Here is a 19,571-nt window from a genome sequence, read left to right as displayed (position 1 = left end):
CTATGCTGAATACAGCATCCACCATGCCTGTTTTTGTGTGCTTTTGTCCATCCATCATGCTGGTTTTGCATGTCAACTTGACACAGGTTGGAGTTATCACAGAGAAAAGAGCTTCAGTTGGGGAAGTGCCTCCATGAGACCCAGCTGTGTGAATTTTCTCAATTAGTGATCAAGGGGCTTGGACCCCTTGTGGATGGTACCATCTCTGGGCTGGTAGTCTTGGGTTCTATAAGAGAGCAGGCTGAGCAAGCCAGGGGAAGCAAGCCAGTAAGGAACTTCCCTCCATGGCTTCTGCATCAGCTCCTGCTTCCTGACCTGCTTGAATTCCAGTCCTGACTTCTTTTTTGTGATGAACAGCAATGCAGAACTGTAAGCTGAATAAACCCTTTCCTCCCCAACTTGCTTCTTGGTCATGATGTTTGTGCAGCAGTAGAAACCCTAAGACAATGCCCAAGTCAGGGCTGCAAGCCACAAGTCCACAGAGCAGGCAGTGGAGATGAAGAGATTTCAGGGAGTTAACTCTGGAACACAAGCTGCTAAAAGATAGGATAGTCCAGGAGTGTAAATGGTTCAGGAAGCCGTACCCAAATTTCAGGAGAGAGAAGCATTGCTGTTCTTGAAATGAAAACTTCTGTTTTCTGTGGAAAGTCAGTTGTATCAAATGATGTTTTACTGAAACAGACACAGATGAAAGGTTGTTTTTGCTAAAGTAAACATATGAAAGGCTATATAAAATAGACATTCGATATTTAAGGGGAATGTAAATAAAACCCAACAGACAGAAGATGAGGCTCCATGGTATTGGTAAGCCTTATCATTTTTTTAAAAGTTTATTTCTTTTCTTTTTTCTTTTAAAGATTTACTTATTTATTATATGTGAGTATACTGTAGTTGTCTTCAGACAGTCCAGAAGAGGGAGTCAGATCTCAGTACAGATGGTTGTGAGCCACCATGTGGTTGCTGGGAACTGAACCCAGGACCTTTGGAAGAGCAGTCAGTGCTCTTAACCACTGAGCCATCTCTCCAGCCCCTAAGCCTTACCATTGTTTATTGGTCATTGTTTCTCATGACTCCATAGAGACAAATGCATCAAAAATATTCTGGTGATGTTCTGGCAGCTTCTTGATCCTTTTTGCAGGGCGCCAATTGGCAGAGTGAAGCAAAGTTTCTGGATATGTCAGCTGGTACAGACTCACGTGGTGTTTTGCTGAGGCAAGATTCATGGGAGGAAATAGTCCTGTGAGAACACATGGTGTCTGGGGAGAGTATAATAGGACGCAGTGTAAGTGATGGTGGTCTTGCAGAGCTGGCTTCGCAATGCTTTGTCAGTGTCATGTCTTCACTGGTCTTCACTCTGTTGAGAGAGGCACAGCAGAGAACTTCTCCTGGTGTCTCCTGCTGACTCAGGCTGATTCAGCGGAGGCCTGGCTGTTTCTGCTGGGTTGTGCCACATCTGATGATTCCTGTTTGCTATCCTGACACTACAGACCTGGACTGCTGGTATCCTGACAATTGGAGATTGAAATTGTTCCATGGAACTCTTTCTAAACAGCAAACAGCTGAGCCTCCCGGCTTCCTCTGCATCAAGCTGCCCTTGCTGATTCTTGTGAACTGAACTGCTGATAACCTGACAATGTGGATCTGATTTACCCCAAAAACCATTTCTAAACAGGTGCACTTCCCTGTATCCTCATATCCTTTCTTTTCCATTGCTTCTGGTGGGTGACAGATAGCAGGAAGGTTAAGCACTTGAGAACCATTATTAAAAATAGGTTCTGAAAAATCTAAGCCAATTATCTCAGCTGGAGATGTGTTCTTGAGAGTTCAACCAAAAATCACATTCTATACCTGAGAACCCTGGAAAAGACACTGGAAAAAAGGAGCAGAAATCACCACAGTAACATAGGACAGGGCAGCTTCAGGACGGTATCATTTGTAGCTAAAACAAATAGGTGGGAGGAAATGTAGAGTGACTTTTCTTGTGCACCCACCCAGCACACTGAAGGATCCCCACTTGGGTCTCTGAGCTTTAGCTCTTGGGGCTCACAATCCTGAGGACAGGACAAGGCTCTGTCCTTCCCTGTGTCCTTGTGATGACAGACTCTCAGCATGTGCTTCATAGTGATGGAGACAGCAGAGCCTGGAGTGACCCAGCCATGCAGTGACCCCATCACAGATAATAACTGACTGAGCCCGACTCAGCACAGCTCTGTTCACACTCAGTTCCCACAGCCTCACTGTCTCCCACCAGATACACACAGCAAAGTGACACAGATTCTGGAAGATTACACATATGTCATTATTTCTTAAAGAAAAAAATTCTATGAATTCCCAATCCATGAAATTAAGAAGCAATCAAACCTCAGGGCCAAGTTGTGAAAAATCAAGTTCACATTCAGATTCTCTCATTGTGGAAGTGAGGAACTGCAGCTCAGGGCAGCATGGAGCTGACAGGATGCAGATGTCCCCCAGTGTGTGGCTGGACCAGGAAGGTTGGCTGTGGAAGGGAACACAGGGCAGTGCAGGGACAGGGTCCTGTGTGCAGGGCAGGCTGGGCTCCACAGTTCTTCACATTGAGCCCATAGGATCACAGAGAACATCAGACACTATTGTCTAAAGAGAACTGAGGGCTCTGGTGTCACAGGAGAGACCTGAACACACTGGCTGTCACTCAGTCCACTCCAGGCAGCTGTCTTCATGCTAGAGAATGAGAGTCATGAACCATCACTGTGAAGTCAACATCCCAACAACCCACTGCTCGCAGGGGATTCTGGGAGTCCCTGAAACCTAATCATGTCCACACTACCTCTCCTCAATCAGATCCTAGAGTGTCACCTTTACAATCTGGGAGAGACATATCAGAGCTCTGGGAGCCGTCCCTGCCTAGGGTACAACAAAACAAATGTATCTGTACATGTATGTATTCATATCACGGCACAACTCAGGTCCCCCGAAGATGTCTCTGGAGGAGCTATTATGGATTCCCAGAGCTCCCACCATCTCCAGCTTCACTCCAATGGCCCCAGGACAATCCTGTCCCCCACACTAACCTGGAGCTGGAGCATAGTCTCCTCCTTGTCCACCTGTGAGAAGGAAAGCTGTGAGAGCTCAAGGAAGATCTTGACACTAGGAAGTTCCCAGAACTGACAGCAGACCCAGGTGGAGACAGTAGCAATGTGGGTGTGGCTGTGTTTCCATTAGTGAGCAGAGCACACTTCAGAAGGAGGCTGAGAGAAAACCCAGACCCTGCCCTTTCCTACCTGTGTTTCTCCTCCTCTTCATCACAAAAGCCACCACAGCTCCAATGATGACCACAGCTCCAAGGACAGCCAGACCAGCAATGATCACCAGATTGGAGTTGGTGGATGGAGGAGGCTCTGTGAAGGACAGGTACAGGAAATGAAGGTGAGGGTCATGACCCCAGCTCTCAGCCCTGACCTGCTCAGGGTCTACAGAAGGCTCCAGTTTTCCCTGACCCCAGCTCTGCACCCACACCCTCCTTACCCCATTTCAGGGTGAGGGGCTCAGACAGCCCCTCGTGGTGCACATGACATGTGTAATTCTGCTCCTCCCCAAGAGGCACCACCACAGATGCCCACTTCTGGAAGGTTCCGTCCCCTGCAGGCCTGGTCTCCACAAGCTCCATGTCCTGGGTCAGCTCCTCCCCATTCAACTGCCAGGTCAGGGTGATGTCAGCAGGGTAGAAGCCCAGGGCCCAGCACCTCAGGGTGACATCACCTTCAGGTCTGGGGTGACAGGTCACATGTGCCTTTGGAACATCTGTGTGGAAGATTTAAGAGATCATACAATTAGGAAGACAAACTGAAATCTACACAAGACACAGTTAAATCAATGATGACCCTGAACTATGTGTCTGTTTGATAGTTTGACTGTCATCGCCCTAGTGACCTGCAGGCAGAGCTGGTCCCCTGAGCACAGAACTGCACATGTTCCTGGGGGACTCAGAAGCTAAGAGGGAATCCACACGAGCCAGTGGGTCAACATGGTTATCCTTTTGTTGTTGTTGTTGTTTGTTTTTTGTTTTGTTTTCTTTCAAGACAGGGTTTCTCTGTGTAGCCCTGGCTGTCCTGGAACTCACTCTGTAGAACAGGTTGGCTTCGAACTTAGAAATCTGCCTGCCTCTGCCTCCCAGAGTGCTGGGATTAAAGGAGTGGGCCACCACCGCCTGGCCTGACATGGTCATCCTTATATGCTGCTCTATAGGCCATATGCCACTGGAAGGGTGTCACCACTGAGACTCAACCACTGTGGCCATCTTGCTGACCAGCAGAACTGTCAGTCCAAGTGAGCAGCCATCACATAGTGTGTAGCAGAAATGTGGTGAACCTCTCACACTCAGCCAGAGAAAATACTTCCTGGCCCTGCCTCTGTAGGACAAGGTACAGGTGTGTCACACAGGATCCGTAGAGTGTGCTCTGAACCCCAGTACAGCACTCACTGGAACACAATGGGCTCACATGGTGTGAGGATCTTCCCTCTCACTCCAGCTCTAGATTGCAGAATTCCCTGTCTCTCAGAGTCCAATTCCTGATTCACTGGGGTGGTGCACTGTAACTTGTGGGACAGAGGACAAACAGGAGGCTCTGGATGTTTAGTTCTGACAGGAAACAGTCTAAGTTCACAAGAATCTCTCCTTTAATGGGAACCCTGATTTAATTTGTCTAATTATCCAAGTTAGCAGTCTCCCCTGGCACCTGTGGAGATTGATACAAATGCTAATAGGAGGGCTTGGAGAAATAGGATCTCTCCATGCAGACAAAACCTGAGTAGAAACAAAATAATGCCTTCAAAAAAAAAAAAAAAGTAAAGAAGAAAGTAAGAAATAAGAAAAAGAAAAGAAAAAAAAAACAACCAGGCAGTGGTGGTGCACATCTTTAATCCCAGCACTTGGGAGGCAGAGGCGGGTGAATTTCTGAGTTCCAGGCCAGTTTGATCTACAGAGTTCCAGGACTGCCAGGGCTACAAAGAGAAACCCTGTCTAGAAAAACCGAAAACCAAAGACCAAAAATCAAAAACCGAAAAAAAGAAAGAAAGAAGGAAAGAAAGAAATTCCACAATTTATAATTCTCCAGGGTCCCCCCATAAGGGCTCCTGTGACCACTCACCACTGTAGGAATAGAATGAATTGGGTTGTGGAAGGGATGCAAAGCTCACAGACAGGGAGGGATCTGCAAGGATGAATTCTTTGTGAAGTTCTAGAAACAGGTGGAACCAGCCTAGTGTAGGTGAGTCCATGTCTCCCATCAGGTAAAGTAGACTCCGGGTCCTTGGTAAAGGACTGACACACTCATCATGACAAGAGTCAGTAACCACAGAGAATGCATGTGGGCAGAGAACCCGGCCTGGGAGAGGCCATGGCTGACAGAGGCTTCAGACTGCAGGGAGCCGCCATTGCTAAGTGGGGGAAATTCTCTCCTTCCCTCCTGACACAGCCTGGGCACTGTCCAGGGAGGAGGCTGAGCCCTGGGAGAGGCAGTGCAGTCACTGTGATGAGGATCAGGAGACCCAGGGACACTGTCTCCCCTCTGAGACAGGGGCATCGCCCCAGCTGAGGGTTTCTTCTTCCCCAGGACTGAGCCCCAGCCCGAGGGCAGAGGGAGGAGCTGCCCGTGGCCCCTGCACCTGTGCGCAGCAGCGTCTCCTTCCCGCGCTCCAGGTATCTGCGGGGCCACTCCACGCACTCGCCCTCCAGGTAGGCCCTGTGTCTCTGCATCACCAGCCTGCTCCCACTTGCGTCGGGTGATCTGCGCCGCCAGGTCCACTGCCGTCCACGTTTTCAGGTCATCGTTCAGGGCGATGTAATCGTGGCCGTCGTAGGCGTACTGCATGTACCCACGGAGGAGGCTCCCATTCGACCCCACATCACAGCCAGACATCTTCTGGATTGTGTGAGAGCCTGCGGGACCCCGCGGTCAGCCTCGCCCTCCCGCCCCGCTCCTGCCCTTCGACCCGGGATCACTCACCACCCTTGCTCTGGTTGTAGTAACCGAGCAGGATGCTCAGACCCACTCGGTAAAACTGCACACGGGCCTTGGCTTTCCGCGTCTCCAGTTCCCAATACTCCGGCCCCTCCTGCTCAATCCAAGGCACGCGCGGCTCCATCCACGGATTCTCCACGTAGCTGTCGAAGCGCACAAACTGCGTGTCGTCCACGTAGCCAACGCTAATGAACCGGGGCTCCCTGAGGTCAGGCCAGGACTCAGTGGTGTAGAAATACCACAGTGAGCCTGGGGGCGGCGCGCAGTGAGACCCCGACCTCCTCCGGGAACCCCGGAGGAGGGGGGGTGCGCGGGCTGGGAGGGGAGCAGGGCGCGGGGCTCGGGACGCGGGTGGAGAAGGGGCAGAGGGTTCGGTGGGGAGACGAGGGGACGCGGCTTCCCCGGTGCCGCCCCCGCCCCTCCCCGCAGAGTCCTTTTCCCTCCCGACCCCGCACTCACCCGCGCGGGTCTGGGTCGGGGCCCGGGCGGCCGCCAGCAGCAGGAGCAGCTTGTGAGGCGCCTTCGCCCCCATCTGGGATCCCGGTCATCTGAGTCCCTCGGGCTGCGTGGACTTTATAACCAGCGCCCGCGGAATAGCTCGTTGGTTTCCCAGGATCGCCCCACCCAATGGAGGTGAGACCTGCCAGATGGTTCCTTCAGTCTTAGGAGGTCAGAGAGGGCATCAGATCCCCAGGAGCTGTACAGGTTGTGAGCAGCCTTGTGGGTGCTGCTCCAGGGCAAGGGAGGGACAGGAGTTGAGCTGCAGGAGAGGGTGGGGTCTGCAGGGAGAGAGTGAGGCTCTTGTGCACCTATCTTAGTGAGGGTTTAAATGGCTGCATAAGACCCCTTGACCAAAAGCAACTTGAGGAAGAAAGGGTTTATTTCACTTTATGCTTCCACATCACAGTCTATCATGGGAGAGATTCAGGGCAGGACCTTGAGGGAGGACTCTAGAGGGAGGAGCTGAAGCAGAGACCAGACCAGTGCTACCTGGCTTGCAGCTCCTGGCTTCCTCAGCCTGCTTTCTTATACAATCCATGATCACCAGCCAAGACCACCTCCAGTGGGCTGAGCCCTTCTATATTGATCATTAATAATGATTATTAAAATGCCCTATAGACTTTTCTAAAGGCCCCTGAACAGAGGCATTTTCTCGATTCAGGATTCTCTCCCCAAATACAACACAGTCTGTGTTGAGTTGACAAAATGCAAACAGCACAGCCTCCTGGTGCAGGGTCAGTCAGTGAGAGCTGAGGGAGGAGGATGGGTATGAGTTCCTCTGCCTGACCTGGAGCCAGGGCCCTGCCCTGTGGATGGAGGACCCATGGTAAATCAGTTGGAATGTAAGGTGGGCTCCTACCCCATTCCTGTCCCTCAGTCCTGAGGACATGTCTCACCCGGCCTGTTGGTTGATGCTGCTGATATAATCACAGGAGAGAGTGATAAAGTCAGGGCGAGGGAAGAGATGGAGAGAGAAATAGGGACATCTTCTTATCTCAGAGCAGGATAATCTGATTTGGGAGGGGCTGAGGAGAGGTGGTTAGGTAGGTAAGTAGTTGATAGATATACAGACAGACAGGTGGACATAGAATTAAACAGGCATGAGAAGACGCGCTCTTGCACTCTTTGGACATCTACTATTTCCCTTCTTGTTCAGACTCCATGCAGCTTCAGGTCCTGCTCCAACAGACAGCTGCCCAGCTGGGGAAACATTCAGGGCTGACCCTGTGGGGCTTGCTAGGGTTCTTGCATGGATCAGAGGGCTAAAGGATTTTGCAAAGATCATACCACACAGCAGACTTCATGTGAGAGGTTTATTGGGGTTGAGTAGTGAGTGGAAGAGGAAAGTGTCGTCTGTGAAGACCTGGGCTGGATAAGGGTGCACAAAACTTGTGGCCACAGTGGAAATGTGTCACATTTGGTGGCTGGTGATGATGTGGCTTCTGGCACTGAGAGTCTGAAAGCAGGCTGGTTCTGGAATGTGGGTGGTCATTGGTTGACAGACATCCATTTGTCTTATTTATTGTATAAGGTGAGAAAATAGGAAGGGGTGACTGGTGGGGCAGAAATGGGGTCACTGAGCTCTTTAGACTGCTTCCTGTTGTCTGGGGGTGTCAACATCTTTGAGGACCCAAGAAAGCTGGGATGCTGTCTAGGTTCAAGATAAGCATGCTGTTCCCTCCCTGTCCAGGCTCTGCAGGACCATCTGCAGCTGGGGAATGCAGATACGTTTTTAAGTTGAATTGTCATGGGGCAGGTGCTTTGAGGCTGTCTGCCATGCAGGGTTTGAGGAAACACCTGGAGCGAGCATTTTAGTGAAGCATATGTGTATATAAGGATCAGAAGGTAAAGTTCAGGAGGTTAGAAAAATTCTTTCTTCCTTAGGGGAATATTTTAAACTTTTATGCCCATTATCTGGGGGTGGGGCATCCCAAGATGACAGAGAGGAGGAGGAGACCCCACCCTCAGGCATAAGCTGAACAGGCAGGAGATGAAACAGGCTGTGATTGACAGTACTTACTGACCTGTGAGAGGTGGATTCAAGATTTTTTGAAGCTTAAAACAATTTTTTAAGTTTACAAAATGAGATAACTTTTAGACATGTGAACACACCACTCTCTAATCTGTATTGACCTTTACATTGTAGAAAAGGCAGCAGACTCAGGCCTTTGAGTCATAGTAAAAGCTTGGGGACCCAGAAAAGGAGTTTGGAGGTAAAAGCATGAACATTCTGCCCTCTTCCAGAACACTGCGTGTATACAGACCGGACAGGTGTTTTTAGCTCAGAGAAGCACTTTTAAGTCTATTCTTAGAAGACAAACATAAATAATTCATAATCTTGAGCTCGTGGACGATGATAATAGCAATCACTGTTTATCATAGCCAGATCAATAACTGATCAGAGCTCCACTGATTAATGCTAAAACTCTGACCTTCTTAGATCTTAATATAACAAAAGCATAGCAAGGGAAGAAAACTGAAGCATTTTTCATTTTTACATACACCTTAAATCACTTTTTTATACCTTTACAAATTACATTACACACCTTAAAACACCTCCTTAGAGCCTTATAAATTGCATTTAAAACACTTTTTAGACCTTTATAAGTAAGTCACATTCACAGATCTCAAAGCTCACTACTAAGATCATTGCAATTTACTTAATGTTTCATATCCACAGAACTTACATAAGCTTTACCATTTTTTCTATCCAAGTATTCACCACAAGACACAGGTGGCTGGGTCCTGAGAGCAGTCACAGTTAAATAACTTCCTTTACAGAAAGGGATAGTAAAAAGTTACATTGAAATCTGCTGTGTGCTTTATCTCTTCTTAGAATCTGGTAACAATGTGTCAGTGTCTGGACCTAGTAGCAACTCTAGGAAAGTGTCTGGTGATTTTCACACATGAAGAGAACTGAGAAGCACCTGAAGCCTGTGTTGTTGCTGCTGTTAAACTGACAAAGCTCTCCCTGGTCAACAGCATCAGAGATCTGCAAAGGGGGAATTTCAACTGAGTAAGCAGGAAGTACAGACTAAGCAGCTTCCAGATCTATTAAAAATGACAGACTTATCTGTTACCTGGACAATCACTGAAGGTTCCACTGTGGTAGTCTTGATTTCACTGGACCCAGGACAGCATTAGTCTTCCCTGCCCAGTTCAGAAGGTCCAAAGACTGCAGTGGACCCTGGGGGATCAGCCTGCTTTGTCTATGCAAATCGGGGCAATCAACTCCCCAGTTTCCTGCTTGTCCACAGTTTGGACAGGGTCCTGGTCACAGACAAGATGAAGGGCAGATTGTCACCCAGTGGATGGCTCCAACCCCATCAGAGACCTAAGAAGAATGAATGTTATCAACATGGACAGGGAGTGCAGAACATGCAGCTTTTACAACTGTAGAAAACACAGACTGCTGGCTGTCTGTCTGGACAGTCTCCCAGGGTTCCTCTGGAACGGTTGGGCATCCATGTCTTCAGGCTCCTGGCCCAGAACATCTGACAGATTGTTCTGTGAAGCGGGAATCATGAGGGACTTCTTCTCTACCTGGTCCTGGCAGACTTCAGTATTTGACTTCCTGTGCTTTCTTTGTCCAGTTCAGACAGCATTCTGTCTGCAGTTGAAGCAAGGGCAGGTTCTTGCCCAGTGGCAGCTTTCCACATTTGAGGCAAACTCTATAAGGAGGTTCTTCCATGCTCATCATCTTCCTTGAAGTATATGGAGGTGCTGCCAGGGGCTGACACATCTCATTGTCTAAAAAAAAAGTCTTAAATTAATAAAAACATCTTTAAATGTCATATTCTGTAGCTGTCTGAGGATTTTGAAGACTACTACCTAACAAAACCAAACCAACAAAGGTAGGATTATCTATTAACTAGCATTTTAAAAATGTTCTTAAACACTTTGTAATAGTTTTCAAAAGAATTAGTATTTCCCATTGCAATTTTAAGGAGTACATAGGTATTTTTAGGGTTTATTTATTTTAATACCATACATAGTATGTTGTTACTGAAAGAATAGAAAATACAGCCTAACTCGAGCCTTCTAAGGAGCCCCAAACACTTCATATTCCAGAGCCTGCTCTTTGTTCTCTTTGTTAGAAACTAGGTAAAAGGTCACAGTTCAGAGTCCACCCTTTGTTCAGAGCTAGGCAAAAAGGCCTTGAATAGGTGATCCTGGTCCCATAAGGTAACTGGAAATGAGCTAAGCTTATCTTGCTTCTGTAAACTGCTTACGCCATTACCTATCCAGGAGTTCACGCAGCTATAGACATTCATGAAAATAGGAAACTAATTGGTCCATAATTTAAATAATATGGTAATTTAAACTGATTGGCCTAAAAACTATGGAGTGGTACAAATCGATTGGCTCGCATTTCGCGGGCTCTCCATGCTAAGAAATGATTGGTTTGTGATTTGCGGGCTTTGTTGTAAACTTATAAAAGCTGTTGCAATTTAGCACTCGGGGTCCGCAGTCCCCTAACCCTGTGCGGTGTACGGCTGTGGAACCCAGAATTCTGAAATAAAGAAATCCTCATGTTATTGCATCGAGACCGTTTCTCGAGAGTGATTTGGGTGTCACCTTCCGAGGCGTGGGGTGCTGGGGCACCCTCGGTTTTGGGGGGTCTTACATTACCAAAATATAACCTTACTTTTGTTAGAATATACAAGGATCTATACCAATGTAACCTGCTGTAACTTTAATTTGAATCAATATACAAAGATCTATACTAGTGCAATCAAATATACATCAATATTGTATCACTATACAGGGATCTATACCAATGTAAGCAAATACAATCTTGATTTTCCATCAATATACAAACACTTATACCCATGTAGGCAAATATAACCTTAATTTTGTATCAATGTACAAAGATTTATCTCAATGTAATCAAATAAACCTCAATTTTGTATCAATATACAAAGATCTATACTAATGTAATCAAATACAACCTCGCTTTTGTTTCAATATGCAAAGATCTAAACCAATGTAAGCTAATATAATTTTGTAAATTTATACAATAATTTTCTATCAATATACAGTTGTACATAAGAATAGATTGAATAATTTAACCCTGTTTCCTATTATTCCTGTATTATTCCTATAACCTCCATTGTGTCTATATTAAAAAAAAAGATTTTAGGTGTATCACAGTAAAACTGTTTTCAGCAATGAAGCTGTTTCAGCCAAGCTGTCCACAGTGTTAAGCTTGGTTGTATTTGGCAGTCTTAGGATTCAGGATTTTTGAGTTCAGAGTTCTCTACAGTGTTCATGTCAGTTTCCTCTGAACTCAGGAAATTGAGTGTCCTGAGCAGTTTGTAGTCTGAACTGATTATTGGGTGATGTTTGCCACTTTAGCAGCAACACTGTCTATGTAGAACACAACAGTCAACCCAAAGGTGTCCACTGTTTGCACAGGACCTGGCAGCAGAAGAGGCATGGGGCAGTTTACCCCAGTAGTTAGTGTTAACACAATCCAGGTGAATTTGCCATTGGTCGGCTGTGTCATCCTTCTTCTTGGAAACCTAAAAGATTACTGTTAGGAAAGCTAGAAAACCTATTCATTTTAAGTGTCATAGTCCGCACATCTCAGAACATTTAAGAGCCTCAACCTCTTAAGTAATTCAAGGTATACAAACTTTGTTTCTAGTTACTTGCTTTAGATTGAAACTTGGGAACACACAGAGGAAGCAAGATGAAGGTCATTTCTAGAATCAGTTCCTACCTTGAATGACTGCTGGTGTGATGACAGAAGAGTTTATGTATCCACAATATTCTTACAGAATTTGACATAATATTTGTAACTTTTCTGCCTTAAGTGTTAGAGAGTAAATGAAAACCAATAGATTATGAGATTGGTGGCAATAGAACGGTCCCTTATTTTCTGTTTTTCTCTGTCCCATACCAAGTGGTTCTTCTGATATGAGATGGAATTATTGGATTTTCCTTTAACAATCATGTGTGGGTTTAGAGAAGGAGAGACCCACGCTCTAACCCCAAAATCCAGCTTAATGTTTAATTGAACTGAAAAGTGGCAAAGACCATTTGCCACCTATGCCTGTAGAAGGAGGAAGAGACAAGATGGAGACAGATGACACCACTTGGCCAGTTGATTCCTTGTCTTGGGACATTTTCTCTTGATGACCCATCTTTTTCCTTCAGACGTTTCATTTGCCCCATGATCTTCAGATTCCTTAGTTGGATGCTTTTGTTCTCCTGGAAGGATAGGAGCATCGCCCTGCGCAAACCCTAACTCCCGGGGCTCCCCATTTTGGCCATTCATTTCTTTCTTTTTGGCAATAGAAAAAGATGAATCTAAGTTACGTATACCTACATAGAGTTAAATATACTGCATTGCAGCAAATGAAGATTATCTGTTATGGATATTAATTATAACCTTTTAGTTTTAAGTTTCAGGCCAAATTTTGTTATACACTTTATTGTAGAGACCCTTATTGGGGTGCCATGCCACCTGGCAGGAACTTGACATAAACCAATGTGAAGTTCCTCTCCCAGTCTTTGAGCAGGAATTCCTGTGTTAGCCATAATTCTCTCCACCTGGGGTGGAGTGCTCAGACAAAGTTGAAGTCTATTGTTCTTCAAGGACCTGCAGTTTCCTGAGAGGCACTAGCCACCTGCTGAGCAACCTGAACTGGTTCTGCCAATGAGTTTCCAGCCTTTGGGGGAAGGGTTCCTCCTCCCCCCCTATATATTTGATGACCCCCATTAAACTTTGAGCCTTGATCAGAAAACCTTTTGTCTTGGCTTCATGTTTCTCTCGCAACCCCGGTCTATCCCCAGCTTTCCTTCCAGGTAACCTGGTAACCCATTTGATGTAACTGTGGCCATTTACACTTTATCAGTTTTAAATTATACCGAATGATTTTACAAATTCACACATAGTTTACACCATAGTCTTAAAGAGATTTTTTTAAAAAAAGATTTATTTATTATTATATATAAGAACACTGTAGCTGTCTTCAGACACGCCAAAAGAGGGTGTTAGATCTATCTCATGGAGCTGACAGGATGCAGATGTCCCCCAGTGTATGGCTGGACCAGGAAGGTTGGCTGTGGAAGGGAACACAGGGCAGTGCAGGGACAGGGTCCTGTGTGCAGGGCAGGCTGGGCTCCACAGTTCTTCACATTGAGCCCATAGGATCACAGGGAACATCAGACACTGTTGTCTAAAGAGAACTGAGGGCTTTGGGTGTCACAGGAGAGACCTGAACACACTGGCTGTCACTTAGTCCACTCCAGGCAGCTGTCTTCATGCTAGAGAATGAGAGTCATGAACCATCACTGTGAAAAAAACATCCCAACAAAGCACCACTCACAGGGGATTGTGCGAGTCCCTGAAACCCAATCATGTCCACATTGGCCCTCCACAATTAGGCCCAGAGTGTCACTCACCACCCTCCCTCTGGTTGCGGGAGCTCAGCATAGTCCTCAGGTTCACTGGGAAACTCTTCTCATTGCCCTTGGCGATCTGTGTCTCCCGCCCCTCCGGCTCCATCCAAGGCGCACGCGGCTCCATCCTCAGATTCTCTGCTTTGCAGTCAAAGCGCACGAACTGCACGTGGTCCACGTAGCTGACTTCCAAGTTCCAGGGCTCCCCGAGGCCGAGACCGGGCAGGGACACGGCGGTGTGGAAATACGGCATCGAGTGTGAACCTGGGTTGGCGGGCAGTGAGACCCCGACCTCCTCCCGGGACCCCGGACGGGTGCGCGGGCCGGGAAGGGAGCAGGGCTCGGGACGCGGGTGGATGAGGGACGGAGGGTCCAGTAGGCGACGCGGGGACGCGGCTTCCCTGGTTCCGCCCCCGCCCCTCTCCGCATAGGCCTTTTCCCTCCCGACTCCCGCACTCACCTGCTTCGTTCTAGATTGCAGCCAGGGCAGCCGCCAGCAGCAGGATCAGCGTGCGCGACACCATAGCGTCCATCTGGGATCCGGGGCGTCTGAGTCCCGCGGGATGCGTGGACTTTATAACCAGTGCCCGCGGTGACGCTGGTTGGTTCCCGGTGCTTTGCGCCACCCAATGGGGGCGAGTCCTGCCAGCGTCCTCAGGGTCCTGGTAGAAGAACCTGACTGGGATTAGGAGTAAAAGTGAAACTGGGGAGATGGCGAATCTCCAGCCCTGGGCTTCTCCACCCCTGACCTCACCGCCTGGAGACTAAGACTTTGCCTGAATCCAGTGCTGCGGACAGAGCCCTGTTTGTCATGGTGTCTCCGAGTTCTGACCCAGAAGCTGTCAGGACACCAGGAGAGACCCGCAGGCCAGACTCCCTGTGTCCTCTCCTCCACCCTTCCTCTTCCCTCTTCTCTTCAGAAGTCAGACCCTGGAGTCTTCTAGAAGAAAAGCCACTTCCGGGAATACAATGGCAAAGCAAGCGGTTGGGGATGCAGTGGAGAAATGCTTCTCCTGAAGGTGGAGGCGCTGGGCTGCAAGCCCCACAGGAACCCCACAGAGACCAGGCTCTGAGTGCACCTGCAGTGAGTGGTTCTCACTGCCGACCCTGACAGCAGGACTCTCATCTGTAAAGAGGAGACTTTGCCTCTTCCCTCAGGATTCTGTCTTCTTAGCCTCAGGCTTAGTTTCAGACTCCTCCAGTGTTTCCTCACAGATGATGCATCTGTGGTTCCAGGTGGGTGTGTTTTACAAGGACCTTCATTCTGAGTCCCAGGTTTGTCCATGAGGACCTGGGACATTGTCTCAGCACATTAGACCTCCTTCTCCACTGAAGAGAGACCCCTGTGGGGACCACAGACAGCAGGGTATTGATCCCTGTCTATACTCCCGCCTCCCCCCTGTGTCAGCACTTCCACAGTGCAGTGGCTTTAGTGACTCAATCACAGTAGGACATTGTCACCAGCTATAACACAGAATACTGATGACAGTGTGGTAGGAGTTATGTAATCTGTGACCCCTCACTCCCTCTCTGACCTTCACTCACACTGTGAGCTGACAAGGCGAGGGGCTCTGGTCCCTCTGAGTGTTTCCATGAGAACCTGATGCTCTTAAGTTTCTTCCTGACCAACCTAAGGATGCTGCTGGGGTTGGGCAGCTCCACAGATCAGTCTCCATTACTTTTCTTCTTCTTCGGTTTTTGAGACAAGGTCTCTGCACAGCTCTGGCTATCCTGGAACTCACTATGTAGTTCAGGCTGTCCTTGAACTCACAGAAATACATGTCCCTTTGCATCCCAGTGCTGGGTGTCTTAGTCTGGGTTCATTGCTGTGAAGAACACCATGACCAAGGGAACACATCTAAAAGGAAACATTTAACAGAGGCTGGCTTACAGGTTCAGGGATTTAGTCCATTATAACAGGAAGCATGGCAGTGTGCAGGGAGACATGGTGCTGGGGGAGCAGAGACTTCTGCATCTGGATCTAAAGGCAGCCAAGAAGAGGCTCTCATTCTACACTGGGCAGAGCAGGAGCATAGGAGACCTCAAAGCCCAATCCCACAGTGACACACTTCCCCAACAAGGCCACGCCCACTTCCACAAGGCCACACCCACTAATAATGCCACTCCTTGTGGGCCAAGCTTTCAAACACATGAGTCTATGGGGGTCACCTATTCAGTCCACCACACTGGGATTGAAGGCCTGTGTCGCCACATCAGCTTTAGTTAGTTTTTTATTACTGTGATGAGACACTGTGACTAAGGCGACTTATAGAAGAATGTGTTTAATCTGTTCTCTAGTCTGAGAGGGTTTGAGTCCATGATGGCAGAGGAAAGGTGGGGTGGACGAACAGCCATGAGCTCACAATTTGATTTGCAAGCAACAGGTTGAGACCCTGGGAACAGTGAAAGTCTGTAAACCCTTGTCTCACCCAGTGCCCATCTTCCAACCATGCCACGCATGCCAATCCTTTCTGAACAGCTCCAACAGCTGGATTTGAGGTATTCACTCCTATGAGCCTGTGTGGCTGTTCTCATTCAAACCAGCACAGCGTTCACTATGGGATGTAAGAGGCCAGCAGGGTCCAGATACGTGTCCAGTGCAGTCTGTACAGAAACGCCCTCAAACAGGGGGCTCTGCTGAGTTAGCATCTCCCCTTTGCCTCCGTCTCCTCCTGCTCAGCCCCTCTCTGTCTCTGTCCCTCGGGCCTCACCCCATCAGTGCCCAGCACCCTCCCTCCTGAGCTCTGCACTGCACTGTCTCTTCCTGAGCCTCTAGTTCTCTCACTGTGCTCAGCCAGCGTGCTGTGGGTCAGCTGTGTGGGTTCCTGATGGAAACATTGCAACAGTGGCTGTGGAGATGGCTCAGCAGCTCCGAGCACTTGCTGCTGTTGCAGAGGATGCAGGTTGAGTCCCTGACATCAGCACATGGCGGCTGTCAACGTCTGCAACTTCAGTTCCAAGGGATCCAGTGCTAGTGCACCTACACACTCACATACAAAAACAAATGCATCTAATAAAAATAACATTTTATAACTATGATTTGAAAAATACTCCCTCTCTCTCTTACACAACTGGAGTGAGGCCAGGAGCTGGGGACACAGGGCTGTTTAGACAAATCTGCACAACCAGCCAATGAACAGAGCTCTGGAACAGGACAGGAAAAGATGGTTGAAACAGACTTTACTGAAAAGACAATTTGAAAAAAAATCATAAAATTAAAAATACAGAAGATATTTCATTTTATGGACCTACTGTGCACAGTGGATCACAGCATCATCCCAGGAAGAAGACACAGTGTGTGCTCATCTTTGCACTTGAGCCAATGTGAGTTTTTGATTACCCATGAACAAGATAAATTCCACTCAGATGTTTGAATGCTAACTTGTAACATACCCTGACATCCCAACATCCAGAGCTTTCCTGCAGAGAAAGGTGTCCCCTTCCCCTACCTTCCTTCGACTGCAGACCCTCCAGGGTCCCACCTGTGGAAGATGAAAGAGAAGCATCACGGTCTTGGGCAACAGCGCCCCCTGGTGGAGGAACAGAAGAGGACGGCGCCTGAGCCCACAGAGCTGAGGGTAAAGGGATCCAGGCTGGCTGAGCTGCCTCAGGGTATTTGAGCTGCAGCCCTCCCCCCCCCTTCTCATCTGGGCCACACCTTCTGCTGGAAGCCTACAGGAAGCCATGTCTTGTGCCCAACCCTGCCAGCAAGGAAATATGAAACAGGACCAGGTTCTTCTCTGCAACGCTTTATTCAGGACTTTTTCTTCTTCTTTCTGGGGCCCCGAGCCCTCTCCCTGCGGCCCTTATACATCTTTTCAGCCCCGCATACAAGTGTGATAACATACACAGCACATTGCGCATGTACTAAAGTTGTTTACCACCAGAGAGTTGCATCTGGCCAGCGCCATCTTGTAATGGCGAATGACCAAAGGTGGCTTACTACAGCCATGGAAGAAGGGAAGGCTTGCTCTCTGTCTGCTTGCTCCTGCTCCTGCTCCTGCTGCATCTGTGGGACATCCCTGCTTGCCCGCCTTGCTCTGAATAATGGCAGCAGACTTACATTTATTATGAATGCCTGGGCTTTATGCTAGGCATGTTCCCAGCTCTCTCCTAACTCAGTCATCCATTTATACTATTCTAAGGTCTGCCATGTGGCTGGTCACCTCTCCTCAGTTTCACACATCCTGCTTCCTCCGAGTCTGGGTGGCGAATTCCCCATGCTTCTCTCTTCCCAGAGTTTCTCTCTCTGACCAGAATCCTGCCTTCTACTCTCCTTTGCTACAGGACATAGGCTTTTTATTTTACCACGCAGAAGGTGCTTTAGGTAGGCAAGGTAAGACAGAGACTCATCTTCACACAGGGTACAACATTAATTCAGCATGCCCCCTTTATTCCTAAAAAAGTCTCCTTCTCTGATTTCATAAACTATATACAATAAAAACAAGTATAATAACTTAAGTTAAACTAATTAAGAATTAGTAATTATTAGCCGGGTGGTGATGGCACACGCCTGTAATCCCAGCACTTGGGAGGCAGAGGCAGGTGGATTTCTGAGTTCGAGGCCAGCCTGGTCTACAGAGTGAGTTCCAGGACAGCCAGGGCTATACTGAGAAACCCTGTCTCGAAAAAACCAAATCCAAAAAAAAAAAAAAAAAAAAAAAGAACTTTAATTAATTCTTAATATAAAATATAAGAATTAAATTCATAATGTTTGATCCATTTGTATTTGTCAACAATTGAGAAATTATCTTTCCTGTGAGTCGAAAGCTCTGTGGCTAATTATCTTTGTACTGTAACTTGAAATTATCCACCTAAAAAATCTTCCTAGACCTAAATCAGTTTCTTACATCCTAAACAACTTAAGCCACTGTGAAACTGTAACTATCTAGTCTTCCTCCCCATCAGTGACCTGAGAAGGATGAATGTTACCTGAGAAAACAGGAAGTACAGAGCAAGCAGCCTCCTTCCAAAGCTGTGGGAATGGCAGAGATGGCTGGCTGACTGGACTGTCACCCAAGGTTCTTCTGCAATGCTGGGGCATCCGTCTTCAGGCTACTGGCCCAGTGTATGACGGACTTATATGTGAAGCAGGAATATTGAAGGACTTCCCCAACTTGTCTTGGCAAAGCTCACCAGTCAACTTCCTCCATGTTCTGCTTGTCCACTGTTAGGACAGCATGCAGTCTGCAGTTGAAATAAGGGCAGGTTTTTGGCTGGTATTTAGCTTTGCCACATTTGAAGCAAACTCCATATGGAGATTCTTCAGTGCCCACCATCCTCTCTGAAGTAGAAAGGGTGCTGCAGGCACAGTCCTGCCTCACTGCTGTGGAAAGCCTCGTGTTAATAAAACATTTTGAACGCCATAACCTGTAGATCTCTGAGATTTTCAAAAACCACTTCTGTATCTATAGAACATCAGAATAGGCAAATATTGCTTATTTCTAGCCATCTGCTATCTGTTCAACTTTGCAAACATCTACAAGAGGCTAAAGAAAGCTTATCCTTGTAATTAACAAAACTAGTACCTAACATGTCCATATCTTTGATTGGTTACCCACTCACATTTCTTAATTATCTTGAACTGTTTCCAATAGTTTCTTTCAAGGGCTAAAACTTTACACTTTAAAATGAGCTGCATGGGTACAATATCATAAACAA

General features: G+C 47.6%; 1 protein-coding gene and 1 long non-coding RNA gene across 23 annotated transcripts in view; one reads left to right on the top strand and one right to left on the bottom strand.

The window, feature by feature from the left end:
* The window catches only part of LOC127669619 (H-2 class I histocompatibility antigen, D-B alpha chain-like), a 450,763-nt gene that overhangs the window by 145,146 nt on the left and 286,046 nt on the right, over positions 1–19,571 (bottom strand). For 5 of the 22 annotated variants that reach the window (XM_052163713.1, XM_052163724.1, XM_052163723.1 and 2 more), the window contains exon 8: positions 2,836–2,883. The exons of 3 other annotated variants lie outside the window; for them this stretch is intronic. In XM_052163713.1, coding sequence (XP_052019673.1) covers positions 2,836–2,883 — 48 coding nt within the window. Of the gene's footprint in view, positions 1–2,651; positions 2,701–2,835; positions 2,884–3,050; positions 3,099–3,260; positions 3,378–3,504; positions 3,609–5,643; positions 5,678–19,571 lie in introns of all 22 variants that reach the window. 14 more of the 22 variants (XM_052163712.1, XM_052163721.1, XM_052163709.1 and 11 more) reach the window with 11 other exon arrangements.
* LOC127669633 (uncharacterized) overlaps positions 1–19,571 on the top strand; it is a 77,245-nt gene that overhangs the window by 12,889 nt on the left and 44,785 nt on the right. The gene's annotated exons all lie outside the window — the stretch shown is intronic.

Source organism: Apodemus sylvaticus, chromosome 19 (genome assembly GCF_947179515.1).
Source record: "Apodemus sylvaticus chromosome 19, mApoSyl1.1, whole genome shotgun sequence".
NCBI lineage: Eukaryota > Metazoa > Chordata > Mammalia > Rodentia > Muridae > Apodemus > Apodemus sylvaticus.
The sequence above is the reverse complement of the archived record's forward strand: the minus strand, read 5'-3'. Positions and strand labels throughout refer to the sequence as shown.